This window comes from Ahaetulla prasina, chromosome 10, assembly GCF_028640845.1.
Source record: "Ahaetulla prasina isolate Xishuangbanna chromosome 10, ASM2864084v1, whole genome shotgun sequence".
NCBI lineage: Eukaryota > Metazoa > Chordata > Lepidosauria > Squamata > Colubridae > Ahaetulla > Ahaetulla prasina.
The window spans coordinates 6,558,835-6,586,432 of record NC_080548.1 but is presented as its reverse complement, the minus strand read 5'-3'; the positions used below and the strand labels follow the sequence as shown (position 1 = coordinate 6,586,432).

At 41.5% G+C, this 27,598-nt stretch overlaps 1 protein-coding gene across 1 annotated transcript in view; it reads right to left on the bottom strand.

Annotated features, from left to right (window-relative positions):
• ADGRB2 (adhesion G protein-coupled receptor B2) overlaps window positions 1-27,598 on the bottom strand; it is a 396,525-nt gene that overhangs the window by 5,146 nt on the left and 363,781 nt on the right. The window contains exons 24-29 of the mRNA XM_058195850.1: window positions 22,478-22,649; window positions 19,334-19,429; window positions 16,752-16,791; window positions 14,837-15,501; window positions 9,708-9,743; window positions 2,331-2,435 (exon numbers count right to left, since the gene is read on the bottom strand). Coding sequence (XP_058051833.1) covers window positions 2,331-2,435; window positions 9,708-9,743; window positions 14,837-15,501; window positions 16,752-16,791; window positions 19,334-19,429; window positions 22,478-22,649 — 1,114 coding nt within the window. The remainder of the gene's footprint in view (window positions 1-2,330; window positions 2,436-9,707; window positions 9,744-14,836; window positions 15,502-16,751; window positions 16,792-19,333; window positions 19,430-22,477; window positions 22,650-27,598) is intronic.

Sequence of the window (27,598 nt, the reverse complement as noted above, 5' to 3'; positions counted from 1 at the left end):
AAAATCTGCATTCTGGAGCAGGCCAAAACCACCTGGCCCTTCTTTTATTTTACACTCTCAGCATATTGATGCTGAAATCCAGCACATTCTTGAAATAACCAAGACACTTCAAAGAAAATCTTCTCTTTTTATTAAATGCATCTTAAAATGATTCTTTAACAAAGTAATTCACTCATTTGTTTAAAAAAAATCAAAAAATCCAACAATTTATTCTACTGGTTGTGTAAATTCTAGATACTTGGCCTGAGAGAAGAGCTTTAGTAGAAGGGCCCATAAGATATGGAAAGTTTGTGAGACTTCAGTCAAACACCTGAGTTTGGTCAGTTGCAGTTCTTAATCACAAGGGAATATCTAGATCGAGGTGTCCAACCTTGGCAACTTTACGACTTGTGGACTTCAATTCCCAAAATTTCCCAGGAAGCATAAAGTCCACAGGTCTTAGTTGCTAAGGTTGGAAACCTTTGATCTAGAAGCTGGATATCTTTCTGTATGGAGGTGCTATCTTGGCAATGATTCTTCAACATGATTATAGATATAACACAATCTGGGGTTTTTTGGTGGTGTGCGTTTGTACATGTAAGGAGCTTGGAAACTGCAAAGGCAATCAGCCCCTTAAACTGAATGCTTTGTATCAATTACATTATTTCCTTCACCTTGAGGTCTACACATAAAGGTATTCAAAGAAGTCCTCAACATACAACCATTTATTTAGCAACCATTCAAAGTTACAATGGCAATAGTGACTTGCAACTAATCCTCACACTTAAAAATCATTGTAGCCTCCCCATGGTCACATGACCAAAATGTGAGCGCTTGAGAACCAGCATCCCATAATCATGTGATCATTATTTGCATCTTCCCAGCCAGCTTCCAACAAGCAAAATCAATGGGGAATGCTGGATTCACTTAATAATTGCAGTGATTCACCTAACAACCATTTCAAAAGGGGTAATAAAACAGAGCATTACTCATTTAAGAACTACCTTGCTTAACCATGGGAAGTCTAGTCTATATTATAGTCCTATGTCAAGGACCAGGGGTGAAATCCAGCAGGTTCTGAGAGGTTCTGGAAAACCGGCAGCGGAAATTTTGAGTAGTTCGGAGAACTGGCAAATACTACCTCTGGCTGGTCCCAGAGTGGGGTGGGAATGGAGATTTTGCAATATCCTTTCCCCAGGAGTGGGGTGGGAATGGAGATTTTGCAGTATCCTTTCCTGGAGGTTCTACAGAGGAATTATTGAGTCTGTCATCTGCACTTCTATAACTGTCTGGTTTGGTTCTGCAACCCAACAAGACAGACACAGACTTCAGAGGATAATTAGAACTGCAGAAAAAACAATTGCTACCAACCTGCCTTCCATTGAGGACCTGTATACTGCATGAGTCAAAAAGAAGGCTGTGAAAATATTTACAGACCCCTCACATCCTGGACCTAAACTGTTTCAACTCCTACTCTCAAAATGATGCTATAGAGCACTGCACACCAGAACAACTAGACACAAAAACAGTTTTTCCCCAAACGCCATCATTCTGCTAAACAACTAATTCCCTCAATACTATCAAACTATTTACTAAATCTGCACTAATATTAATCTTCTCATCATTCCCATCACCCATCTCCTTCCACTTATGACTGTATGACTGTAACTTTGTTGCTTGTATCCTGATTTATATTGATATTGTTTCTTGATTGCTTATTTGTAGCCTATGACTATCATTAAGCATTGTAAGTGTTGTACCTTGATGAAGGTATCTTTTCTTTTATGAACACTGAGAGCATATGCACCAAGACAAATTCCTGGTGTGTCCAATCACACTTGGCCAATAAAAAATTCTATTCTATTCTATTCTATTCTATTCTATTCTATTCTATTCTATTCTATTCTATTCTATTCTATTCTATTCTATTCTGGAGTGGGGCAGGAATGGAGATTTTGCAATATCCTTCCCCTGCCATGCCCACCAAGCCACGCCCACAGAACCAGTAGTAAAACAACTTGGGTTTGCACCACTGTCAAGGACCATCTAAAACGAGTTGATGAAAAGTTTAATATCTTGGATGGGTTCAGGAAGAGGCTACTCAGCCATTTTTCTCTTGCATCAATAGTATCTTAGCATCCAATGTCTCTTGCACTGTCGTAAAGAAATCTATACAATTAGGAATATTCTCATTTGGAGTCCTGCACTGAGCCAAGGGTTGGGCTCAGTCAGCTAAGTGCTCCCTTCCTAGACTTTCTTTCAAAGGTGTCAAACCTGCTTCTAAGCCTGCAGCTCTCTTGAGCCTTACCTCATTGAGGACTTGCCTTTTATTCCTGTCTTCTCATCCTTACCTTTGAAGCATTAGTGGCTGGAGCACGATACCGATCCAAAGTGTGGAATTTCTGATTCAATTCGTGGTAGAGTTCTGAATGGCGTTTCTTTGTGTGCATAACTTTCTGCAAATGTTCACAGCAATAATCCCCGAGATGAAAGGAGGGAGAGAGAAGAGAAAAGAGAGGTCACTGTTTGGCTCAAAGAGTTCTATCCCTCATATCTTCTCACCCAAAATATGCGGCTAATGGAAGAAGAATCAAGTACAGGAGCTTTCTTGATAACCCCTTGAGGCTTAGTTTAGCCATCACCTTTCTAAGCAAGGGGAGGTTCGGATTGTTATGCTGGATGTCGAGACTAGGTCAAAACTTCTCCTTTCTTAGAAAGGTGATAGCTGAGCTAAGCTTCAAGAGGGTATCAAAAAAAGCTGCCATTGTATGCTTCCCTGTTCTCTGTTGTATGATGCCTAAGAAAAAAGGGCATAAGCACTTACAACGGGCAAATAACTTCAAAGTACTGATAGAAGAGAATATTTGTAGCTTAGGGTTGAATTGTGGGGTCCTTGGTGTTCTCTGAGCTTGGTTGTTTTCTTGTAGTGTCCCAAAGGTGCTGTCAGGGTTCCAGATGCTTTTTCAAGAGACAACTGGACTTTCCTGATTTTCTTTGAAGACATTTTGCTTCTCACCCAAGAAGCTTCTTCAGCTCTGACTGGATGATAGGGAATGGAAGGATTTATATTCCTTGCAGACAGCTGGTCATTTGCATCCTTTTAGAGAGTCATTGAGGCCACAAGGAGGTTTATCTGTGTCCTCGGGGTCACCTGAGTAGTGCAAATGGGTGTGGAGCCTTCTTGGAACTGCTTGGACTGTGCTGTAGACTGGAGATTGATGAAGTTGTATCCCGCCCCCTGTTGAGAGAGGGCTGTTCAATTTTGACATAGATGGCCTCTTTGACCGCTCTTTCAAACCAGCAGTCTTCTCTGTCCAAAATCTGGACTTTGCTGTCTTCAAAAGAGTGGCCTTTGTCTTTTACAATGATAGATAAATCTGCAGATGGCTTCAATGCCTCTCTAAAATATGGGTGTCAAACTTGATCGCATCACATGACGTATCGTGACATTTTTTGCTTTTGCAGAAATGAGGTGGGTGTGGCCTGCACATGATGCATCCAGCCTGTGGGCTGCCAGTTTGACAAGCCTACTCTAAAAGAATGCAAATGACCAACTGTCCATACCTCACCATCCAGTCAGAGTTGAAGAAGCTTCTTGGAGAAATGAAATGTCTTCAAAGAAAAAACAAGAAAGTCCAGTTGCCTCTTGAAAAAGCACCTTTGGGACAACCATGACCCGGATGACTGAGAATCTCCAGAGACATTTTTCGTATAGAGGTTTCATGGTAACTTGGTAACCTCATCAGTGCACCAAGTCCCTTAATTTTAATCCTTTTGCTTCCTTTCCTACCATTTAGTTCATTCATAACTTTTCCTTACTCTACATGTTCTTTCATGTCAAACTTTTTATTTTTTGAGACAAACAACATCTGGAGTTGGGGTGGAGAGCTTTTCCCTCTTGCCAGCTGTTGGCTGGAGATGATTTTTTTGTTAGTAAATTGCAGGTTGTTTGAAGAACCCTCATGGATTATGGCAGCCTTTGCTTATTATTTCTGGGAGTAACCAACCCAGGACAACTTTAAAAGACTATTGTGTTGTGAATTCCCAACAGCAATGTTGCACAAGCAGAAAATAATTGGACAGTAACTAGGAAGCAAAACAGGACTGCCTAATTTTCCAAAGGGATTTTTTTATTATTAAAATACACAATTGATTAGCTCTGAGAGTATCTTGGGATAACGCAGAAACAGTCTGCCAAAAATTTGAAAAAGAGATCATCCCCTGGGAGCACTGCAACCTCTTGAGCTTCCTCAGATTTTGGTAAAATGAGATCTGAACCTCTAAAGTTCTAGCAAAACTTCTGCCTTGTGAGAAGACTGCGATGTGAAGGCAAACACATCCTTGAACTGTTATGCATTTCGTCCAACATTGTGATCAGGCTAGGCTTCCTCTATTAGAAAAGGCTGAGATGAACGACCAACGGTTTGGGGTATGTTCTGCTTGAACTGTTTCTGTCTTATTTTGTGATGATGATGAGAAGAATAGTTTTCAGGTGCATTACAAATGGCAATTGTAAGAATCAAAGACTGGTTCAGCATATTCTTGTTCTCCCTTCCCATCCCCATCAAATTTCTGTCTTGTGCTTTGCCTTTTTCAGATTGTAAACCTGAAGGTCACAGGTTGTGTGAATAAACTACTCAGAAATCTTTTCCTATGAGATTGGGGCAGCAGTGCTTTTAATACATAAAAATATGTCTATTCAAGCAATTCAAAGAGGCCCATGCCATTTCATGAGGTGAGAGGCTGAAACCAGAAACTTAACCTTGGAAACAGTTGCAGAATCCCCACGATCACATGATCAAAATTCAGATGCTTGGCAACTGACTCATATTAATGACGGTTATAGTGTTCAGAGTCATATGACTCCGTTTTGCGACCCTCTGACAAGCAAAGTCAATGGGGAAGCCAGACTCACTTAGCAACCCTGTTACTAACTTAACAACTGCAGTGATTCAAATAGTGGAAAGTGGAAAGACAGGTCAAAAAATGGGACAAAATTCACTTAAGAAATGACTTGCTTAGCAACAGAAATTTTGGCCTCAATTGTGACTGTAAGTTAAAGACTGCCTGTATTTTGGGAATTGTGTACCCGTGGTTGGTATCATTTGGTTTATTTTACTTTTGTGATATTGTATTTTGCATTATTATCGAGTTTAGTGAGCATTCTTTACCATGGATGCTTTATTGTACTGTGTGCTTTTTGTTGAAAGGATTCAGAAGCATACAAAAATAACAAATAAACAACAAAGCAATCAATAAACAGATCTTCCAGAACATTGCCAACAGTAACACCCATCATAAAGCATAACGATCAGCAGACTGGTAACATATCACAACATAAGATACAGAAAGCAGCAGTGAGGAACAAAATTAAACCTACAACATGGATCAAAATACCTAGAAGGCATTTTGAGGAACAAAATTAAACTTACAACATGAATCAAAATGCCTAGAAGGTGGCCACACCCAGCAAGCAGAGGGAGAAATATTTTTTACTACCCTTTAACTTCTAACCCATTTCATTTTAGTCTTCTGCCTAACTGCCAAATGGTTAGTTCCCGTGCAAGTATGAAAGAGCCACTGCCCTACTCTGCTTCATCATGAGGTGCACTGTGGTGGAATTAATGGTGGGTTGTTCCTGGTTTGGTCCGGTTCTATAATAAAACCAGCGGGAGGTTCCACCCACCCACTACAGTGTCATCATGGATGATCTGTGCATGCGCAGAAGTGTGTGCAAACCAAGTGTGCAAGTGAGCGTGCGAGCGCGATCCCGTTGCGAACCGGTAGTAAAGATAAGTGGAACCCACCCATGGGTGGAATGTAATCTGGATTCTCAGGAGGAAGGGGCTGCTTTCCAATGGGCAGAGGCACAGAGCTTGGAAACTTTGGTTGGCAGGGAGAGGGTTAAAATAAATTACCCTAGCACTTTGCAGAATGCATCTGCAGTTATGCATAATTGCTTTAGTTCGGCAAGATTCTGTCTAAAGGTAAAGAATAATAATGGAAACTACTCTAAAGCGACTTTACATGTCTTTCTTAGTCCTTGGGCCCTGATTTTATCAGGGCAATCTGGAATGGTAAAAAGGTTGTATAGAATTTGCATGCATAAACATTTTACTTTGTCCAGTTGAGCTGAGATGCTACAGCTGGAACAGTGCAAAGGCATGCCTAATTCCCAGAGACATTCAAAGTCAGGCTAGACTAGGAAGTATTCAGGGCAAGGATGTCTTAGTCATTTTCTTGATTACTGAGGAATGTATCTGGGAATCAACCCCACTCTTGCTGTTCCTGGTTTTGAAGGTTTTGCATTTAGGTTGAGTTGTAATTTATAATTTTGCTAACGGGAGTTGAGACAAAGAGCTCATTCTGCCCTGCATCAATCCAGAAATGTGGTCAAAAATGTTTTTTCCACAGCTCAGTGCAACTGCAGGGATGAAAAGTGGGGAAGAGAAGAAACAAGATGGGTGCGGTTTAAGAAAATAAATAAAATTGAGCCCTGAGTTGAAGGTGAAGGATGCTGCTCTTTTCCTGGCTTGCTGAAAAATCTGTTTAGTTTGCATTTATTCCAGATTTCCTGAATGCTTATTTCCAGAACCAAGACACAAACTATATGCAGCCATCTCTTAATATTCATGTTTTTCTGAATTTTGCAAAGCTATTTCCTAACCCAAATGTTAGGAAATGCAGGTATTTGTGAAAATGAGCCCAAAATGCTTATATTGGCAAAAAAATAACTGAAATTTATTAGAGGAAGGGAACTCATTTGGAAAGGAAAGCTTATATTAGAAAAACAGTACGTGCTGATTTCTGCATTAGAAGAGAGGCCCTTGTAAAGTAGAATCCTAACTTCTTTTCTCTCCTGCTGCCCTCCAGCTGATCTAGAAATGAGAATCTGAGCAAAATTAAACTTGACAAATTCACCTATTCCTGTTCTTAACCAACTGACATTGAGTTAAAAGCAGACTGACAGCAGAGTCCTGGGTATTCTGTACTCGAAGTCTGTAACAGTTTTATGCCAGTTGCACTGACACAATTCCCAAGAGTTCTGGGATTAGTAAATTGGCAAGAATATGTAGGCATTTGTAAAACCTCTCCCCACCCCCATTAATTCCTGAAATTTTAGAAGATCAGTGGGCAAAGAGGGGTTTCCATTATTTTCATTTCAGTGCTATCCACAATTACTGATCTTAAATCAGTTTGCAATAATTTAAAATAAAAAAAACAGATTGAAACATTACAATTTATTCAATTTAAAAGGTGAAAGAAGAACAGGACATAAATGAAATCACAACAATCACATAACAGGAATGCCTTAAGAAAAAAGCAGACTTTTTAAAAAGTGCCTAACAGATACAATCTCTTGATGGCCATCAGATGAAGATATTACAATTGTATTCCTACTGAGCAGGAAGTTGGACTAGATGGTCTCCAAGCTCACTTTCACCCTTACATTTTGAAATTCGAGGACTTCCAGAGGGAGAACATTTCAGAGGAAGTTTGTGGTTCTTTGCATCCAATGGAGGACTTTCCCAGTTGATCTTAGCAATCAAAACAATCTGCCAGGTGTCCTGGTCATTTGTATATCAAGATTAAGACCTGTAACCTGACTTGGTAGCTATACACCAAGACATACAGTAGCTTAGCTGATACATGATAAGTTTCTTTAGGCTCCAATGACGTCTACTCCAAGACGGTAATAATCTAGGATAACCCTCAAATAACATACCTGCTCTTTCAGGAGGGATTACCTCCCCTTTAGTTGAAGCAAATTTCCTAATTTTTGGATTCTCCCCATAGCCTTGATTTCCATCCGGTTTGGATTCAGTTTTTTAGGATGAATTGTTTCAGAGGCGAGGGAACGTACAGCTAATACTGCTAATAATTGCCTTAGAACTAGGGGTTTTTTTTTCAACATAGTTTTATTTGTTGTATTCCAAACCACTTTGAGTCCTGTGAGTTAGGCATCATTATCAATTTCTGAAGGTATCAACTTATATCAGCATATTGATGATACTTCATTCCTGAATTGATGACTACATCTGATGGCTTTGTACAGATGCTGTACAATTGTCCATTGTGGACATCTCTCAGCATAGCTAAGGTAGCATAATTCTTTGAAATTTTCCCTGAAAGTCCTACTGGAATCACTGGAATCTAAGGACCCAACCCCAACTCTCAGAAATGCTCCAGGAGGATATTAATTGATATTATCAAAAGCCACTAAAAGACCAGCTAGGAGGAAGAGAGTCCTTCTGTCTCTTTTCCACAGGAGGTCATCTACCAGATCTGATGATTCTCTCTTCAACCAGGCCAAAAGGTTTTGAGATACTCAGCATCCTCTAAGAATGTTTGCAGCAACATAGATCATCTTTCCTTGATTGGAAAAAAGGTTATGCTTAAGTATTTTTGGACAAAATATTGTGGATCTAGGAATAGCTTCTTCAGAAGTGATTCTTTTGACTCTTTTATTCCATCACATAAAGATTCCTTCACCACTTTCTGGATCTACCTAGTCATCTCCCTTTGGGTACCTCAAATAATGGGCAGGATTTAGGAAGGCATATGGTTCCTCAAGAGTCTTATTGAGTCTCCTTAAGAGTTGGAAATGGAAAGTGATCTCATAGAGACTGGCCAGGTATAACCAAAAAATCTTAATATGTATTGCATCAAATCCAGAGTTCATGAACATAAAGACAACTGATTTTATGCTCTAAATGCCTCACAAATCTGTCACAGCAGATCCCTGAAGGTTCCAACATCAGATTTTCCAAAACAGATGACAACAAACCCTTAATCACTTTAAAGTGCTCTGCTGGACAGCTTCTTGAGGCTGCAGTGGAGATTGTACAAAAAGCTTTCTCTGCAAGCTTCACCATTGAGTAATAAGTATGAATGACTCTTACAGTATCTGCAGTCTTTCTTGAAAAAGCAAAGATATTTGATTTCACTGTCTCAGAGAGAGGACTTTATGATAATTGTTATCAGTGACTTATTCTGTTTCCATTCCATAAATCAATAGAGGTTCACAAAAGATCACTGATTCTGGAAATTCTTCCAGAACATCCCAGAAGCCATCAGATTCCCTAAAACTCCAGGACCTTAATTGATTAATCTTAATTAAGGACCTTAATTAATTAATCTTAATTGATCCCCTTCCCTACTGGAGAAGGAAAGTTAAGAGATGCCTAACTTCTCTGTGTGATGGTTGACTCAAGAAAGAAAATTCTCATTGGCTTGATGATAACTTCAGACATACGCATGATTATTCAAGGGATAATTAAATCTTAGATAGGAGTAAATATTTTACAATAGCAATAGAACTTAGACTTATATACCACTCCATAGTGCTTTACAGAACTTTCTGAGTGGTTTACAGTGTCCCCAATATGGATCCTCATTTCATTGACCTTAGAAGGATGAAAGGCTGAGTTGACCTCGAGCCCTTCAGACTCAAACTCCAGACTGTGGGCAGAATAAGCCTACAATACTGCATCTTAACTACTGTGCCACCAATTCTGGGCACCTACCACTCCAGCCCATCCTCCACACCAAGGGTATAAAGACAGAGCTTTCACCTAGACCATTGTCCCCCAAATTCAGATCCCATCAGAACAAAGTCAACTGGACACTCCCCATCCCAGGAGTATCATTATAGAATCTAGACAACTGTCTGGCCAGCAGGTACACAGGGCACAACTCACTTAATTATATACCAGGTGGGCACTCACCTCAAAATCCAGGTCAGAGTACCGTAGTCTTTTCCTCTGGGGAGGGAGGCATGAAGTAAGCATACCACAAAGTGGGGAGGAGGGAAAAAAAGAAAAGCCTTCATTACTTTGTCTAGTTCTTAGATGGAGTTTTGGAGAGTGGATGGTTGGAAGGCATCCAAGAAATCATCAGAACACAGGGAGATGGAAGTGTGGGAAGGGGGTTAGAAGAAGCAGGAGGAGAAAGTTATCTCCAAAGCATCACAGGAGCAGAGAACAGGATCAACGCAGGATCAATGCAGTTTGGCCATTCCCATTCCCTTTGGCCAATTGTCTGTGGCTACAAAATGGGTTACCAAAGCTATTTGCACTAAGAAAATCTTCTATTCTAGCTGCATCTTCTAACGGGCTCTTAGATGACAATTTTTCAATGACCTCCAGTTCTGAGAGGCTCATTTCACTTGGACGAGTTCTTTCTTTCAATGTACCCCAACATTGAAAGAGCAAATGGAAGTGAAAAAGTTGCTTTTTAGCATTTGACCTCAAAGGTAGGGACTTGATTGTATTTTAGCACAACTCTCCCATTTTAGTGTCTTCCACATAATGGTGGAAAAGATAATTAATGCCACCCTTTCCTGAAGTCCAGGACCATGAGAATAGAATCCAGAGGACAGACCCTTTCTTCTCCTTATCTGTTCATCTCAATCCCATGGTCAACTTGAAGCTCAGCCCCATTTCCAAACTTCAATTGTGGTGTTCTTCCCTACCTCTCCCCCCCCCATAAAACTTACCTTCCTTCTTCCCTTCTGTGAACCCATTCAGAAGCTGATGTTTTGGAACTCCCCCCCCCCAAGAAAAGTCATCCCTATAGCCAGGTTTGTCTGAAGGGACTACTTTTTCTCCACAAAACAAAACAAAACAAAACACAAAAAAACCCCAAAAACTGAGGATGAAAATGCAAAAGCTGTGGCTTCCATGGCAGTACCAAACAGAGAAACTCTTCAGCAAAGGGGAGGGAGCAAGCCCTTAAATGTAAAGGTAAAGGTTCCCCTTGTAAATATGTGCTAGTCATTCCCGACTCTAGTGGGTGGTGCTCATCTCCATTTCAAAGCCAAAGAGCCAGCACTGTCCAAAGATGTCTCCGTGGTCATGTGCCCAGCATGACTAAACACCAAAGGCGCACAGAGCGCTGTTACCTTCCCACCAAGGTGGTCCCTATTTTTTTCTACTTGCATTTTTTACGTGCTTTCGAACTGCTAGGTTGGCAGAAGCTGGGACAAGTAACGGGAGCTCACCCCGTTATGCGGCACTAGGGATTTAAACTTCCAAACTGCTGACCTTTCGATCGACAAGCTCAGCGTCTTAGTCACGTGAGCCACTGTGTCCCTTCTAGTAAGCCCTTAACTCACAGCAAAATATCAGAGGAAAAAGTGGAGGATTAAATGCAGATTAAATCAAGTTAGGGATCTGTGTGGTCTAAGGATGCAGGGGAAAGCCTTCTGAAATAGATGGGCAAAAGATTGCTTTTATGCTTCTTGAGTGAGCTCTGCTTTTCACAGGAGAAACACCCCATGCCTGCCCTTGAATTCAAAGTCAGACCACTTGCTGCAGGCAACAGTTTCTGCAGGGAAAACAGACACTGTCACGATACAGGCTCAAACTGGTTGAACAATCCATTTTAACTCCAGGGAAGATTGTCCAATCAGATTTAGTGCAGAAGTTGAAAAAGGCGAAGACCGTCTTGAGAGGCATTCATGTGGTGGAATGTATTCTGGATTTCCAGGAGGGAGGGGCTGCATTCCAAAAGGCAGAGAGGCAGCAAAACATAGAAAGTTTGGTCAGGTGGAAGAGCATTTTAAAAGTTCTTCCCTAATTATTTCCAGGGTATATTTATAGTGATGCAAATACAGGTAGTCCTCAGTTTAGGAGCACAATTGAACCAAAAATTTCTGTTGCTAAGTGAGATCATTTTACAACTTTTCTTGATATAGCTGTTAAATGAATCACTGCACTTGTTAAGTTAGTAACACAGTTGTTAAGTGAATCTGGCTTCTCCGTTGACTTTGCTTGTCAGAAGTTTGCCAAATGTCTGAATATTGATCACGTGACCATGGGGAAGCTGCAATGGCAATAAATGGTCACTTTTATTGTAAGTCACTTTTTCAGTGCCGTTGTACATTTGAATGGTCGCTAAATGTACTGTTGTAAATTGAGGATTACCTGTAGTTGTTTTAGCTTGGGAAGATTTTTGTCTGCTCATAAAGAACAGTCAAGGAAACTGCTCAGAAGTAATTCCACATGTCTTTGGTGTTCCTTGGGGCCTGAGAGGGAAGCATGCAAGCTCTCCCTGCACTGAAGAACACTCAGAAATAATGGCTGATACTTCATGCTCAGCCATAAATCAATAGAACATATTAAACTTACTTTGGGTTTATATTACAAGTTCCTGGTTCAAAATGGTGAGACAATAACATTCCTTGTGTTTTTCTTGATTCTTGGAGACCTGATAAGTATCGTATTTTTTGGAGTATAAGACGCCCTGGACCTATCTTTTTTGGGGAGGAAAACAAGAAAAAAAATCTGCCTCTGCCTCTGCCTCTGCCTCTACTTCCAGCAATTTGCCTCCTTGCAGCAAACAGCCCGTTTCAGGTTCAGCTTCAGCACAGCCTGATTAGCACAAGCAGCTGATTGTTGGCTGGATTGGCCTCCCGAAGATCAGTTGTTTCAGGCTGCAGGGATTGCCATAGCCCACCAGTTCTCAACCTGTGGGTCGCGACACCGTTGGGGGTCGAATGACGATTTGCCAGGGGTCGCCTAAGACCATCGGAAATATGGGAAGTATACTTGCGAGTCGAAGAATCGCGCTCCAATGGTTGACTCCACAAGCCAGCTGCAGGCTCTTCAAATCGCTAGCCAAATTCGGCTTCAGGCGCGATTAATTAAAAAAAAGAGAGAAATCTTTGCTCTGATGTCTCCCTCTCAAGCCAGCTGCAATCACTCCCAATCACTAGCCTAATCTGGCTTCAGGCGCCATAAACTTAATAGGGGAGGAGTCTCCGCTTTAATGCCTCCGTCCTCAAGGCAATCGCAAGCAGTTCAGATCACTAGCCAATACGGCTTCAGGCGCGATAAATTCAAAACGAAAATAATTTTACGGTTGGGGTCGCCACATCATGGGGAATTGTATTAAAGGGGTCGCAGCATTATAAAGATTGAGAACCACTGCCATAGCCTATTGCTGCCTCCGTGCACCCCATTTTTAGGGGGGGCAGGGGCGGGGGGGACTACATTTGGTGTATAAGATGCACCCAAAATTTCATCCTCTTTTATGGGGGGAAAATGTATCTTATACTCTGAAAACTATGATATGCATGGCATTCAGCTCTATGGTAACTCTGCACTGATCAGTCCATATGACAAGAAGACTGCAGTTACCCAGGGAGGAGGCAATACATTCCAGAGAGGGCCTCAAAACAAGAGGCAGCCCAGCCCTGAACAGGATGGTGGGGGAAGTAAGAGGTTCAGGGTAGCCACAGCCTAGAATCTCCCAGGATACAGTATATCTATTAGATTAACAGGTAACAGCTTTAGTCTGGCAAGATTATGTCTATTAGAGGAAAGCAAATAAAGATCTGGATTTATTTGGATTTCACTCTGTCATCTTTAGGATTATGCCTGACAAGTCTACAGTTTAAAATAGCCAAGCTTAAGAAACAGTAAATTGGACCTTCACCACAGCTCTTCTAGAGCCTTTGGGGAGAAAGCCATTAGCAATCCCAGGGTAAATTTGAGTTACAAAGAACCTGTCCAACTTTGTCTAGTCAAAGGATTTTTAATTAGACAAATGATTCCAAATGTGTGCACATACCACTTTGTATGCAAGCACCCCCTTGGTCTCAAATATCAACTTGTATACATTAAGACACCTTTTTTGTGAATTGCTTTATGCAGATCTACATGTGGCAACCACCACCTCTCCTCACATGGTCACCTGTGCACATCAAATGCATTTATAGTGTTTTCAAAACCCACATATGCAACCGATGAAGAGGAACTCCTGTAACTTATACTACTTTACATAAAATATATGGAAAAATTTTGCACACAGAAAACATGACATTGGGAGATGTCTAGACCGGAAACACTTTTTCCATGAGATGTATTTTCTAGGCACTGACAACAGTTTTGGAGATAATACCATCAAACATGCCATTCTTTTCTTTTCAATGTCCAGCATTCTGTTTCAAGGCTGTAATATTGTTCTAAACAGCAATTCCTTGTTACAACAGAAATAGCTTAAAGTCCTTTTCCTCCCCAGTATCTTAAGTCAAGATAAAATCATAAATAATGGAACATCTAGGGGAAGGAAACAGGAAGATGCTTCAGCTGTCCTCTACTATCTTTGGCTCCTACACCAGTTGCAGAAAAAGGCTAGAAAGCATTGGAAAATATGATGGTATCACAGTAAAAATGCTTCTGTGGCAAGTCCTCATCCTGGACCCAAGGATTCAACATGCTTCTAAACAGAAATAAATCTAGTTAAACTCAGTTGGACTTACCTCTCAGCAGGTATGCAGAAGTATTTAACAGCTCAAAGAATAGTCTAATCGGGATTCTGCAGTCTTTTCAGCCTTCCACACTAAGTTAGTTACAGGGAGTCCTTGACCTGCAATTGGTTGCTTAGCAATCTTTTGAAGTTACATACCACCCAGATTTGAAGTACCAATGGTCACCTCCCCTGTGGTCACATGACTGATGTTCAGCCACTTGGCAACTGGACTGATTTTTTGGCCATTTGCAGCATCCAGCAGTCATATGATTGCCTTTTGCGATGGTTTTGCTTCCGATTTTTGGCAAAACCACACCCATCACAAACCACTGGCGTGTTTAAGAACCGGGCATTTGCTTAATGACCCCAGCAAAAAGGGTCATACAATCAATCAATGTTATGCCCATCCCAACAATGATTGTGATGGGCAGGCTCCACAAGCCAAGGATTACCTCTAATCTTTACCCTCCACTGGACATTTATGAACCCATGTTTGCACAAGCAAACTCCTGAGCCAGAAGCTCTGCTCAGGCCAAAGATCAGCTGCTATTGCTTCAATTCAACATCAAAGAAGCCTGTGTGGACCCAGAGGGACTCTTACCTCCAGGGAGCCCACTTTCATGGCTGAGCCAGGCACAGTGCGGGGCATGCTGCGGCTTCGCTCTGACAACTCTGAGGCCAGGATCTGCCGCACTGTGGGGTGTTGCTTGAATTGAAGGCCATATGGGTGCTTGACTGTCCCATAGGGCTGGTTCAAGTTCACGTTGATGTGGTCCATGGAGGCAAAGCTGGGGTAAGCCTCGGCCTCCACTGATTGCCGTCCCTGAGGCAGGCCTGGAGGTTCATCCAACTTGATGTTGAGTTTTCCTTCTTCCCTGGTGAAAGGCTTAAGGCTCACTGTCCTCCGGGGAAGCACCATATAATTGCTCTCAAGGGAAGGCTCCTGTGAATGCAGCCAACTGTAATCCAGTTGCCGCAGGTTGTTGTCACTGCACAGGTAGACTGGCCCACGGGCCACATCCACATTGACGTCTTTCTTGGCAGGGGGGTCATTGAGCTCCTTCAGTCCTTTCACCACGTTGTGGGTCATTTGTGGCATCTGGACCAGGATGGAAGTAGGTGGGATGTTCCCAGGGAGGGTGGAGAAGCCCAGGCCACCTTCGGAGCTAGTGTTGAGTTTTGGATCCTCATCACCATCCAGGGAGATACGCGACAGTGTGCTGGTGATGGTAGCTGGGTTGCACGTGTTAACCTCTTTAAAGAGGACTGGGAGAGGAGAGGAGGGTTAGACAGATTATGAAACAGAACTCCCTGTGCATTGGCAATTTGTCAAGGGGTTTGGAGAAGGAGCAATTATTTAATGGGGATTCTTTCTCTTTTTAAACTTTTCTAGTAGAGATAGAAGTATGCCTGCCACATCTAACCTAGGTCACAGTGCCTTGGTGCAGAGAAATGGCTTTTTCTGAGACTGGAAATTTGATTGTTTAAGGAAGGAGTGGAGAACCCTGAAACCTGGAGCTGAGGGAAACTATTAAGTTCTTTTGAGTTCAATATTAAGAGTGCTAGCAAGGGAGTTGGGGAGATCTGCTTCTCCCCTCTACCAATTCTCATTCTATTTGATGAAAGAGACTTTGCTTTCAAACTTCCAAAAATATATATGAGAATTTTGGTAAAATTCTTTGGAGCATCCTTGCATTTAGGAGAGTCAAGGGTTGTGCCTGACCATCCTGTCTTTCATTGCACCATCACATCTGCATGAAGTACCTCCTTCCCAGAATAAATAATCTGCAAGATTATGTATACTCTCTTGTGTGAGAGGCACACATACAGATCTATAAAAGGGGCAAGATTTCCATTGTGATGTTGTATCCTCCATTTTGTAGATTTTGACTCCCCCTTCGCCAACTTAGAGACTACCCTGCTGGGATCTTTTCCAAATGGGAAAGAGTGGGCAGTCAGAAAAGTGGCAGAGAGAGGTCACAGAAAATAATTCCTCTTTTTGGTAGCTTCTTCTGATTCTTCCAACCATACAGTCAGCTGGAAACAAACTTAATGAAATTTGAAAGAAATCTTAAACATAAGGGGATAAAACGGAAGGGGAATACAAAAATTGGACAAATAGAACTGATTTCAGCATAATACGGATGTTAGTTTCAGGCTGAATTAATGGTGTGGAAGATAATGAGGAAAGGAAAGAGAAATTGGACTGGATAGTAAGAATTACTGGTACATGTATACAGTACATAGCCTGACCAGGTCATATCATTAGGGGTTTTAAGCTGGCTGGGTTTAGCACTGAAAACTTCCATCTCTTGCAACCCACTTCCTTCTTTTTGCACCATATGTCCAAACCTATCAAATCCTGACCTCCTAACTTTCAGCAATCCTAAAAGACCTTGAATTTCTTCTACACCCTGGGAAAAGAGTAAAACTGGTCCTTTCTCCATCATGCAGTAAGATCATTCCACACTCAAGCCCTCTTTTTGTCACACAGAAAAGAAGAGAGAGGCCCTCACCTGTCTGACATGCCAGGTCAACATCTTTTTCAAAATCTGTCTATAAAAACACAGGAAGAGGGGGAGAAAGGGAGAAGAAAAGAGGAGAGGAGAGGAGAGGAGAGGAGAGGAGGGGAGGGGAGGGGAGGGGAGAGGAGAAGAGAAGAGAAGAGAAGAGAAGAGAAGAGAAGAGAAGAGAAGAGAAGAGAAGAGAAGAGAAGAGAAGAGAAGAGAAGGAGGGAGTGGAGAAATGAATGCATCATGGACAGCAAACAAGATTCAGTTATATTGCTTATTTTGGACTTTCCATATTGATTAAATTATTTTGGGGATAAGGAAAAATAAGGGTACACAAAACATTCTGAGTTTAAAGCTTTTTCATCTAGTACCTTGTATATTCATTTTGGCCCAAAGCTTAGAACCAATCAAAAATTTCCTTTCTTTGTTGTTTTGAATATTCTGCCCCAATGAACAGGAATTCAAAACAAGTTTTGATCATCAGATTTCAATATAAGAACATGAGCGGGTTGATTATCAACACTGAATGCTGCTCACTACCCAACCTACAGCAAAGCTGAAGAAGGGGGATGATTTAAGAAAATAAATAAAAATTCCTATGTCAGAAACAAACAAAGTAACAATTTAATGCAAATGAACATGTTTGTTTGTTTGCTAGCTTGCTAATTTGTTGAGATAAGGAACACTCAGCATGGATTACCATCCCAACTACATGTGCGGTCCTGGGATAAAAATTAAGAAATAAGGAATTGTGATAAGCTCCCGTCAGTCCCTATATTGGAATAAGCAATATGTTTTAAGTTCTGTCTTATTGGAACAAAACCCACTTGAAAAGTTTTGAACACCGTTTGCGTGTTTAAGTATTTAGTCTATTTTGAAAGCCAAGTTCAAATAGTGATATTATGCGTGCTTGGCTGAGCCCCCAATAGCTGAGTTAATATTTGATGACTGATCAGCACGAAACTGGCATAAAGGTGATCTCGAAGGTGGACATGTGCCTGGCCAAAATGACAAAGCCTATCTCATAAGGAAGGCCAACCAGATGATGGCTTTAAAACACACACAAGTGTGTGCTATGGACCAGGAACCTCTTAATTTACTCTCAGGTAAGTTTGATCTTATTAGCTCTTCACAGGGTTCACATACTGCATTCGGGGTTGCATTTTTATCATGGTTTGTAGACTATATTCAAAATGTCTGGATTTCCACATTATCCTAGCTGTAATCCATATTTTTAAATTTGCAATGGTTATGTTCTCCCAAATATAAAGCCAAAACCAAGCATCATAAAAAACTTAGGACAACAGTTTGTTTAATAAATTGGCTGGGTTTACACATGCATTAAGAAATAAATCTTAGTATATACACCATTGCAACTGGCTTCACTCAATTCACATGAAGACCCAAGAACCCCAGTCATAATCTAGGTCAAAGTCTGAATGTCATCTCTTCCCCTTTAGAGCTGTCAGTTCTACCTTTGAGAGCACACGCAAAAATAAGAGAACACACCTGCAATTCTTTGAAGGTTAGGAAAATTGCTTGTTCATAACAGAAATGTTCAGTAATCCCCACTTATGCAACTGGCAGCACAGTTATAGCCGCAGTATGTGTGTAAATTGAAGGCCTTTAGAAGGCTTCACACTTCAGCACACAATTCTTACAGATCTACATACTTTACTGCTTAGCATCCAAGGTTCTGTGAGATGCCAGGAGTTAGTGGGAGACTGAGACATTCACATTTGCCCATTCTCAGGGGTGAAATCCAGCAGGTTCTAACAGGTTCTGGAGAACCGGTAGTGGAAATTTTGAGTAGTTCGGAGAACCGGCAAATACCACCGCTGGCTGGCCCCAGAGTGGAGTGGGGATGAAGATTTTGCAATATCCTTCCCCCTGGAGTGGGGTGGGAATGGAGATTTGCAATATCCTTCTGCTGCCACGCCCACCAAGCCATGCCCACAGAACTGGTAGGGAAAAATTTTGGATTTCACCCCTACCCATTCTCCTCACATGGATGAAATGTGGGTATGGGGAGAACTAGGGAGAGAACAAAGCAAGGCCAGAAGTGCTGGCTTGAAGGGCTGCAAGAAAAAAATATGCAATTTTTTCCACCCTAAGGACCATGCTCAGCCTTTGATGGGGCTGGACAACTACATAGGTTGCAGGATCTTTTCTGGGTGGGTCACTAGGACCAAACTTTAGTCTTCCAAGCTTCCAAACTCATGCTGAAGCCCATCCTTAAGGAACTTCTTTCTCAACAGAATATGAGATAGACTACATATGTTTTCATCCACATTTAAATAGAGCTAAAATGAAAAACAATTCATACAATTCCCCAATTATGCATTGATGGGATATTACAACAGCATATTGTCATCTCTTCCTGTTTGTTAAAAGAAATTTGGTTATTTTTGGAAGTATCAGGCCATCCTGAAGAAACTGAGGGGAGTAAACTCAATCCTAGGTTTTCAAAGTACACAATCCTGTTTTAACCCCAGACCTGTAGTGCAAGACTCTGACCTTTTGTGCATCCACAGCTGTTCTATTTTGTCTCTTATCTTCTCACAACACAGCCCACACTCACTCACCATGATCTGGACTTGCCCGTTCTTGCACGAATCTGGTGAATTCTCATTTTCGTCACTTTTACACACCCCAATCTGGCATTTCACCACATCCTGGACCTGCAAAAGATAGACAGATCATTTGACCCCAAGTCTTTATAACATGATGCTCTTCCTCCACTGCCTATTTTCCACATTTAGGTTCCGGAAGATAAAATTGGGCACATTTCCCAAGTTAACCCTACATAGAACCTATGTCCAACTTCTATGGAAAAGTAGAAATGAGATAGAAAGGGGTGTTGATGGCTTGCAAAGACATTTCTTGGTCTTGGATTCAAGAGAGAACTGCCAGTTGACCTGTGCAGGATACCAGACAATTCTCTTATTGCCCTAACACAGAGAGGTCAATGTATGAAGAGAATGTGGGGGTCTGCAAAAGGATCCTACTCCGATGTCTCACTCTGGTTGAGCTTGGGAAGGGACCAGGTTTTTTAACCTGCTATATTTTGTTAATTAGACCTCCAAAGATGTAGGGAAAATGACCAATGGCACTACCATTTTTGGCACTACCATTATTGGTTAGAGGGATTGCAAGGATGGAATGGATGTCTTCAGTCACCCATTTCCCCTATGGGAAAAACCAGCTTTTCTATAAGGTAAAAAGAACCCATAAACCTCTAGAAGTGAAACTTCATTTCATTCCCCTCTTCCCCCCACCAATGATCCAAGAATTGGGCTGAAGGTGTTGCTTTCATCTACCCTAAAGGGATGGAGGAAACTAGAAGATAGCTGGCTGGTCACGGATTCTCCTGGAATTAGCAGAATGAACATGGAAAATTCCAGGAAAGTAAATAGAATCTGCTATCAGCTTCCCTGTAGTTGGGAAGATTTATCAGAATGGCAGGCATTACGGGGTATTCAAAGCCTCCCGCCCTTAATGTGAATAACACACATGGGAAAGGGAGAGGGGCTTCCACTGCCCAGTTTTGCCTCCCATTTTGACACTGTTGTTCCTCATTTCTGAACAGGTGGGCACTCCTGCTTTGTTCCCAACTGCTTCAGATATTATATTAACCATGTGTTCATAAGTACCTCCACTTTTACCTGGAGTCTCTTCAGGAGCTAGACTGGTTGGCAATCTTGTATCTTTATTATCCATTTTTATTATCCTTTAAAAATTCAGACTCTCTCTGGCAACAAACCCTGATATAAATAAATAATAATAATAATAATAATAATATGCCAATTGTTTCAAATTGGCTTAGGACCCAGGTGTCAGTAGTCACGTATCCAAGTGACCAAGTTGGTTTCAAGACTACAGCTGTGCAATGTTCCTTCTTTCTGACTAGGGAATGAGGATAGTAGGGGAGCAGCTGGTTGCAATAGGCATTCCTGTTAAAGACTACTTCACCTTCCTGTTAAAGACTACTTCAGCTTTAATTGCAATAATACAAGAGCAACCAATAGATTTAAACTTAATGTCAACCGCTTTAATCTAGATTGCAGAAAATATGACTTCTGTAACAGAATCATCAGTGCTTGGAATACTTTACCTGACTCTGTGGTCTCTTCCCATAATCCTAAAAGCTTTAACCAAAAACTTTCTACTATTTTTTTTTTTTTTACATTTATATCCCGCCCTTCTCCGAAGACTCAGGGCGGCTTACAGTGTATAAGGCAATAGTCTCATTCTATTTGTATATTTACAAAGTCAACTTATTGCCCCCCAAACAATCTGGGTCCTCATTTTACCTACCTTATAAAGGATGGAAGGCTGAGTCAACCTTGGGCCGGGCTTGAACCTGCAGTAATTGCAGGCTACTGTGTTCTAATAACAGGCTCCTTACAGCCTGAGCTATTCCGGCCCTATTGACCTCACCTCATTCCTAAGAGGACCATAAGGGGTGTGCATAAGCGCACAAATGTGCCTACCGTTCCTGTTCTATTGTTTTTCTTTTCTTCTTCCTATATATATATATATATATATATATATATATATATATATATATATATATATATATATATATATATATATGCTTATACCTCCTAATATTTACTCATATATATGTTTATATACTATTTAATCTTTTTGTATGATGCCTACGTATATTGTTGTGACAAAATAAATAAATAAATAAAATAAATAAAATAAAATTGTCCTCATCACATTCCTGGACTGAAGTTTTATGACAGTGTTTTTCAACCTTGGTATCTTTAAGATGCATGGACTTCAATTCCCAGAATGCCCCAGCCAGCATGCAGTCCACATATCTTAAGGCATACTGGTTGGGGAATTCTGGGAATTGCAGTGCTCACATACTGAATTGCAAAAGCTGAGAAACATTGCTTTATGACTCATACTAAGAGAAACAGGACATTGGAAAAGAGATTCCAGCCTTCAGAGCCAAAATAGATGAAATAGGGAAAAAAACAGTATACAGAAGGTCAAAGGACAGGAGAATCCACTTGCTTCCATGTAGCTGATGGCCATTAACTGGGCTGACTGATGGAGAATTTGAGGAAAAGATGGGGCCATCACCTGCATTTTCTATTGGACCTCTTTCAACTGAATTCAACTGAAGAGAAATTGCCGTCATATTTTTTTTTATACAATAAGAGAATTCAGTAAAATTCCTAGAAAATATTTAAGTTGTGAATTGGCCAAGGGCAACATGCAACTATCTTGTCCTGCATTCTAACAAGCCACTTTCTCTGGCTTCCCATTCTTCCATTCAGGATGGATTTCCTTGCTTAGACTTTTTCAGGGCAGTGTGATGGTCACTGCTAAAGGAGATCCCATCCTGAAGTTTGCCAAAATACTTGATCCAATTTGCCTGCTTCAAATGTGGCAGGGAATATTGAAAAGCCAATGGCATTTAGCTCAATTGATTTCACTACATGAAATGTTTCCTGCTCTGTAGAATATGGGTTCCCCAACCCCCAGTCTCTGGACCGGCATTGGGCTGTGGCATGCCAGGAACTAGACCGTATAAACAAGGGAAGACCCATCTTTGAGATGCAGGCAGCATATGAAACCATGCCCCCTCTGGTCCGTGGAACCACCTCTCTCCATGGAACACCATTCTCAGGATTGGCCTGTTTAAGTACACCCAGGAGCACCTCCAGCCCCAATGAACACCCAGCAAGCTGACAACTCTAAATGCCCACCTCTCTGCGCAGAAAGCAGTGGACGGTGATGATGACGAAGCCCTGAATGGAGTTGAAGACGGCAAAGAGGACTTGAAAGAGGATGGAGCGCCGGTCAGTCATGGCAAGCACAGCTGACATCCAGGTGAGCGCCAGGAGGGGAAGAACCACGCAGGAGCTCCATAGCGATGCCCTAGGAGGGGAGGGGGAGCAGAGAAGGTGAGAGTGATAGGCCCAGAAGCCATTCTCAGGGAATTGGGGATTGGGGAAGGAGTTGGAAATGCCTACAGGCTGGCTGGATAAAGGCCTTGGGACCATTTTGCTTGGCTTTGAAGCACTTTGAGTGGGAAGGCTGATGTTGGTCAGCAGTTTAGCATTGGAGGATGAACAAGCACTAAAAGACAGCTCAGGGTGCTTCTGATCTACCTCCCATGCCCCTGTCTCAACCTGATGCTGTTAAGATATAGGCACAGCATCCATAAACCACACTATTTTATCTCAATTTTATTTCATTTTATCTTATCAACAATCAATACCCCAATCAAAAAATTATACCAATCCAGATTAATAGTAAAGAATAGCGTAATCAAGGAACCACCAAGAACACTCCTACAAAAACTGACAGGGTGAACTACTTGTATATAAGCAGAGAGTAAACCCCACTCCTTTTTAGCATTGATGATGTTATGTAGTTGGATAATGAAATGTCTGCAAGACAATGTCTGTAAAACAACCAAGCTCAGAGAGCACCATGGACCCCACTACGTTATCTTTCAAAATTCTATTTCAGTGTGGCTGATGCTTATTGTTTCTTGATATGGTCCATTGATCAATCAGTCAGGCTATATAATATGGTACTGAAGATGATTGGAACAGAAGTTCAACATATCCAGGAGGCAACAAGTTGAGGATGAATATGCTTGAGAAATATGGTCAGTCTCTGCCGTCAAAGTGAGATTATACTCTGCAAGAACCCAGAGTTTTAGGATTCTGGGGTTGAATGGTGATGTGAAATGAGGCCTCTCCAGTTTCATGAGGGAAACTGAAGAGTTCCTTTTTCTTGCAGGAAAGAATTCACCAGCAAGATTCTGCTTCTTGCTTCTCATTCAATTCATTTCCTTCATTAAGGCTTTCTTCCTTCAAGCATCCTTGTCTTGGATCAAGTCTTGGATCAAGTCCTGGATCAAATCTGAGATGACCTATAAACTCACTGCTTCTCTCATTGCCTTGAATTAGACTCTGTTTTGGGCAAAGGATTAGCTTGCTTCCTAAACTTCATGCAGTTCCACAAAATCTGCAGATAACTCAAAAAAAATAATAATCTGCAGATAACTCAACTAGACAAGTTTTTTGACATATCAAAAAAAGAAAGACCACACAGACATGACTAGGAAGTTACAAAGGAACACTTCATTCCTTGTTCTACACAATAGAACATAAGATAAGACTTGTTAGATCAGGCCAAGCTCCCATCTGGGTCAACATCTTGCATCACACACTGGTCAACCAGCTGCCTTCAGAACTTTCACAAACATGGCTAGGAGTTTGATGGCTGCTCCCACTATTGGTTTGTAATAGCTCTGCTATCTCTGATACCAGAAGCACTAAAAAGCCATGGATAATCTGACCTTCCATGGATCTGTGCAATCCACTTTTACAACCACCCAATTTTGTTTGCTGACCCCTGGCCTGAAGGCCACAATTTAATTCTATGTGGTGTGAAAAAGATGGTTCTAAATCCCCACAAAGTTCCTTCTAACGGATGGATCCTGAATTCCAATACAAAATGCACCCTGCATGATTTTATATATATCTGTTATATGACTCCCTTTTCCTCTACTTGCTCCAGGCTAAAAACAAAACCCCCAAAAAACCCACTGTCTTAATGCTGGAATATTTTCACGCTGAGTTCCTGTTGTCAAATTTTCCTGCGCTTCAACATGGCAGAGGCTCAACTGAGGTTTCTTATGAGATGATGGCAATAATATATCTCAGCCAGGCATGCAATGAAACTGGGCTTCATCAATAAACACTAAAATGCACCTTGTTGAGATCTATTCATTTTGCCTAGATTGCAAACCTGACCAATTTTGGAGTGGGGTAGAAGTTGATTTGAGAAGAATGTAAAAAAGAAATATCCTTTTTGTACGCGCAGTAGTTCATGCATGCAATTAATTAGCTCTAACTGTCTTTTAATTCCAGCGTCCTTGCTTGGCTGTTAAATGCTTGTTAAAATAAATGCAAGGAAATGCAGTGCCCATTTCCAGCCATGTAGATGGGAGAAAACATGGGGAAGGAAAAGTGATCAGTTCTCAAAGAGGGCAGATTGCTAGTTTGCTAAAGGGAATCACATTTGTTTTCTTCCAAGGATCTTCTCAATTTCTTCGAGGAGGAGATCTGAGTTGCTGAAAGTCTGAGATTATTGCATCACCAAAGTCTCCTGCAGAAGCTTTGCTAAAACAAACAAGGAGCCATCAGCAGGGCACAGTTGTACTCCGGGCCATCACAATCTGTACAGGAGCCCAAGGAGTTTGCTAGGGCTAATCTGGAAGGCTGCAAGCAGTTGTCACTTTGGAAGAGAAATGGGGGGAAAAAGTTTCCCAGCCCCTGGGTTGCTGGGATGACTTGCTTCAGCTTGCTGCTGTCTGCCAAAAGAATTGCCATCACAAGCAATTCACATGTGCGCATGTCTTCCACAAGTGCCTTTTCAGCAAGCAGGGCTTTCAAAAAAAATTGCCTTTAAAAATTAAACCCCTCTTAAACATCCCTTGCCAGCTCCCTGGATGCTGAAGGTAAAATAGTTGGGAGCAGAAGGTAGTCCAGTTGCTCAAGGGCAGAATACAAGTAGTCTTCGACTTACAACCATTACAAAGTCACAATGGCAATGAAAAAAGTGACTTACAACTGGTACCTGCACTTACAGCTGCCGCAGCATCCCCATGGTCACATGATCAACATTTAGGTGTGAGACAACCAGCATGTATTTACAAAGGTTGCAGAGTTTGTACCCTTCCCAGCCAGCTTCAAATGTGGCAGGAATATTGAAAAGCCAATGGCATTTAGCTCAATTGATTTCACTACATGAAATGTTTCCTGCTCTGTAGAATATGGGTTCCCAACCCCAGTCTCTGGACCGGCATTGGGCTGTGGCATGCCAGGAACTAGACCGTACAAACAAGGGAAGACCCATCTTTGAGATGCAGGCAGCATATGAAACCATGCCCTCTGGTCCGTGGAACCACCTCTCCATGGAACACCATTCTCAGGATTGGCCTGTTTAAGTACACCCAGGAGCACCTCCAGCCCCAATGAACACCCAGCAAGCTGACAACTCTAAATGCCCACCTCTCTGCGCAGAAAGCAGTGGACGGTGATGATGACGAAGCCCTGAATGGAGTTGAAGACGGCAAAGAGGACTTGAAAGAGGATGGAGCGCCGGTCAGTCATGGCAAGCACAGCTGACATCCAGGTGAGTGCCAGGAGGGGAAGAACCACGCAGGAGCTCCATAGCGATGCCCTAGGAGGGGAGGGGGAGCAGAGAAGGTGAGAGTGATAGGCCCAGAAGCCATTCTCAGGGAATTGGGGATTGGGGAAGGAGTTGGAAATGCCTACAGGCTGGCTGGATAAAGGCCTTGGGACCATTTTGCTTGGCTTTGAAGCACTTTGAGTGGAAAGGCTGATGTTGGTCAGCAGTTTAGCATTGGAGGATGAACAAGCACTAAAAGACAGCTCAGGGTGCTTCTGATCTACCTCCCATGCCCCTGTCTCACCCTGATGCTGTTAAGATATAGGCACAGCATCCATAAACCACACTATTTTATCTCAATTTTATTTCATTTTATCTTATCAACAATCAATACCCCAATCAAAAAATTATACCAATCCAGATTAATAGTAAAGAATAGCGTAATCAAGGAACCACCAAGAACACTCCTACAAAAACTGACAGGGTGAACTACTTGTATATAAGCAGAGAGTAAACCCCACTCCTTTTTAGCATTGATGATGTTATGTAGTTGGATAATGAAATGTCTGCAAGACAATGTCTGTAAAACAACCAAGCTCAGAGAGCACCATGGACCCCACTACGTTATCTTTCAAATTTCTATTTCAGTGTGGCTGATGCTTATTGTTTCTTGATATGGTCCATTGATCAATCAGTCAGGCTATATATATATGCTTATACCTCCTAATATTTACTCATATATATGTTTATATACTATTTAATCTTTTTGTATGATGCCTACGTATATTGTTGTGACAAAATAAATAAATAAATAAAATAAATAAAATAAAAGTGTCCTCATCACATTCCTGGACTGAAGTTTTATGACAGTGTTTTTCAACCTTGGTATCTTTAAGATGCATGGACTTCAATTCCCAGAATGCCCCAGCCAGCATGCAGTCCACATATCTTAAGGCATACTGGTTGGGGAATTCTGGGAATTGCAGTGCTCACATACTGAATTGCAAAAGCTGAGAAACATTGCTTTATGACTCATACTAAGAGAAACAGGACATTGGAAAAGAGATTCCAGCCTTCAGAGCCAAAATAGATGAAATAGGGAAAAAAACAGTATACAGAAGGTCAAAGGACAGGAGAATCCACCTGCTTCCATGTAGCTGATGGCCATTAACTGGGCTGACTGATGGAGAATTTGAGGAAAAGATGGGGCCATCACCTGCATTTTCTATTGGACCTCTTTCAACTGAATTCAACTGAAGAGAAATTGCGGTCATATTTTTTTTTATACAATAAGAGAATTCAGTAAAATTCCTAGAAAATATTTAAGTTGTGAATTGGCCAAGGGCAACATGCAACTATCTTGTCCTGCATTCTAACAAGCCACTTTCTCTGGCTTCCCATTCTTCCATTCAGGATGGATTTCCTTGCTTAGACTTTTTCAGGGCAGTGTGATGGTCACTGCTAAAGGAGATCCCATCCTGAAGTTTGCCAAAATACTTGATCCAATTTGCCTGCTTCAAATGTGGCAGGGAATATTGAAAAGCCAATGGCATTTAGCTCAATTGATTTCACTACATGAAATGTTTCCTGCTCTGTAGAATATGGGTTCCCCAACCCCCAGTCTCTGGACCGGCATTGGGCTGTGGCATGCCAGGAACTAGACCGTACAAACAAGG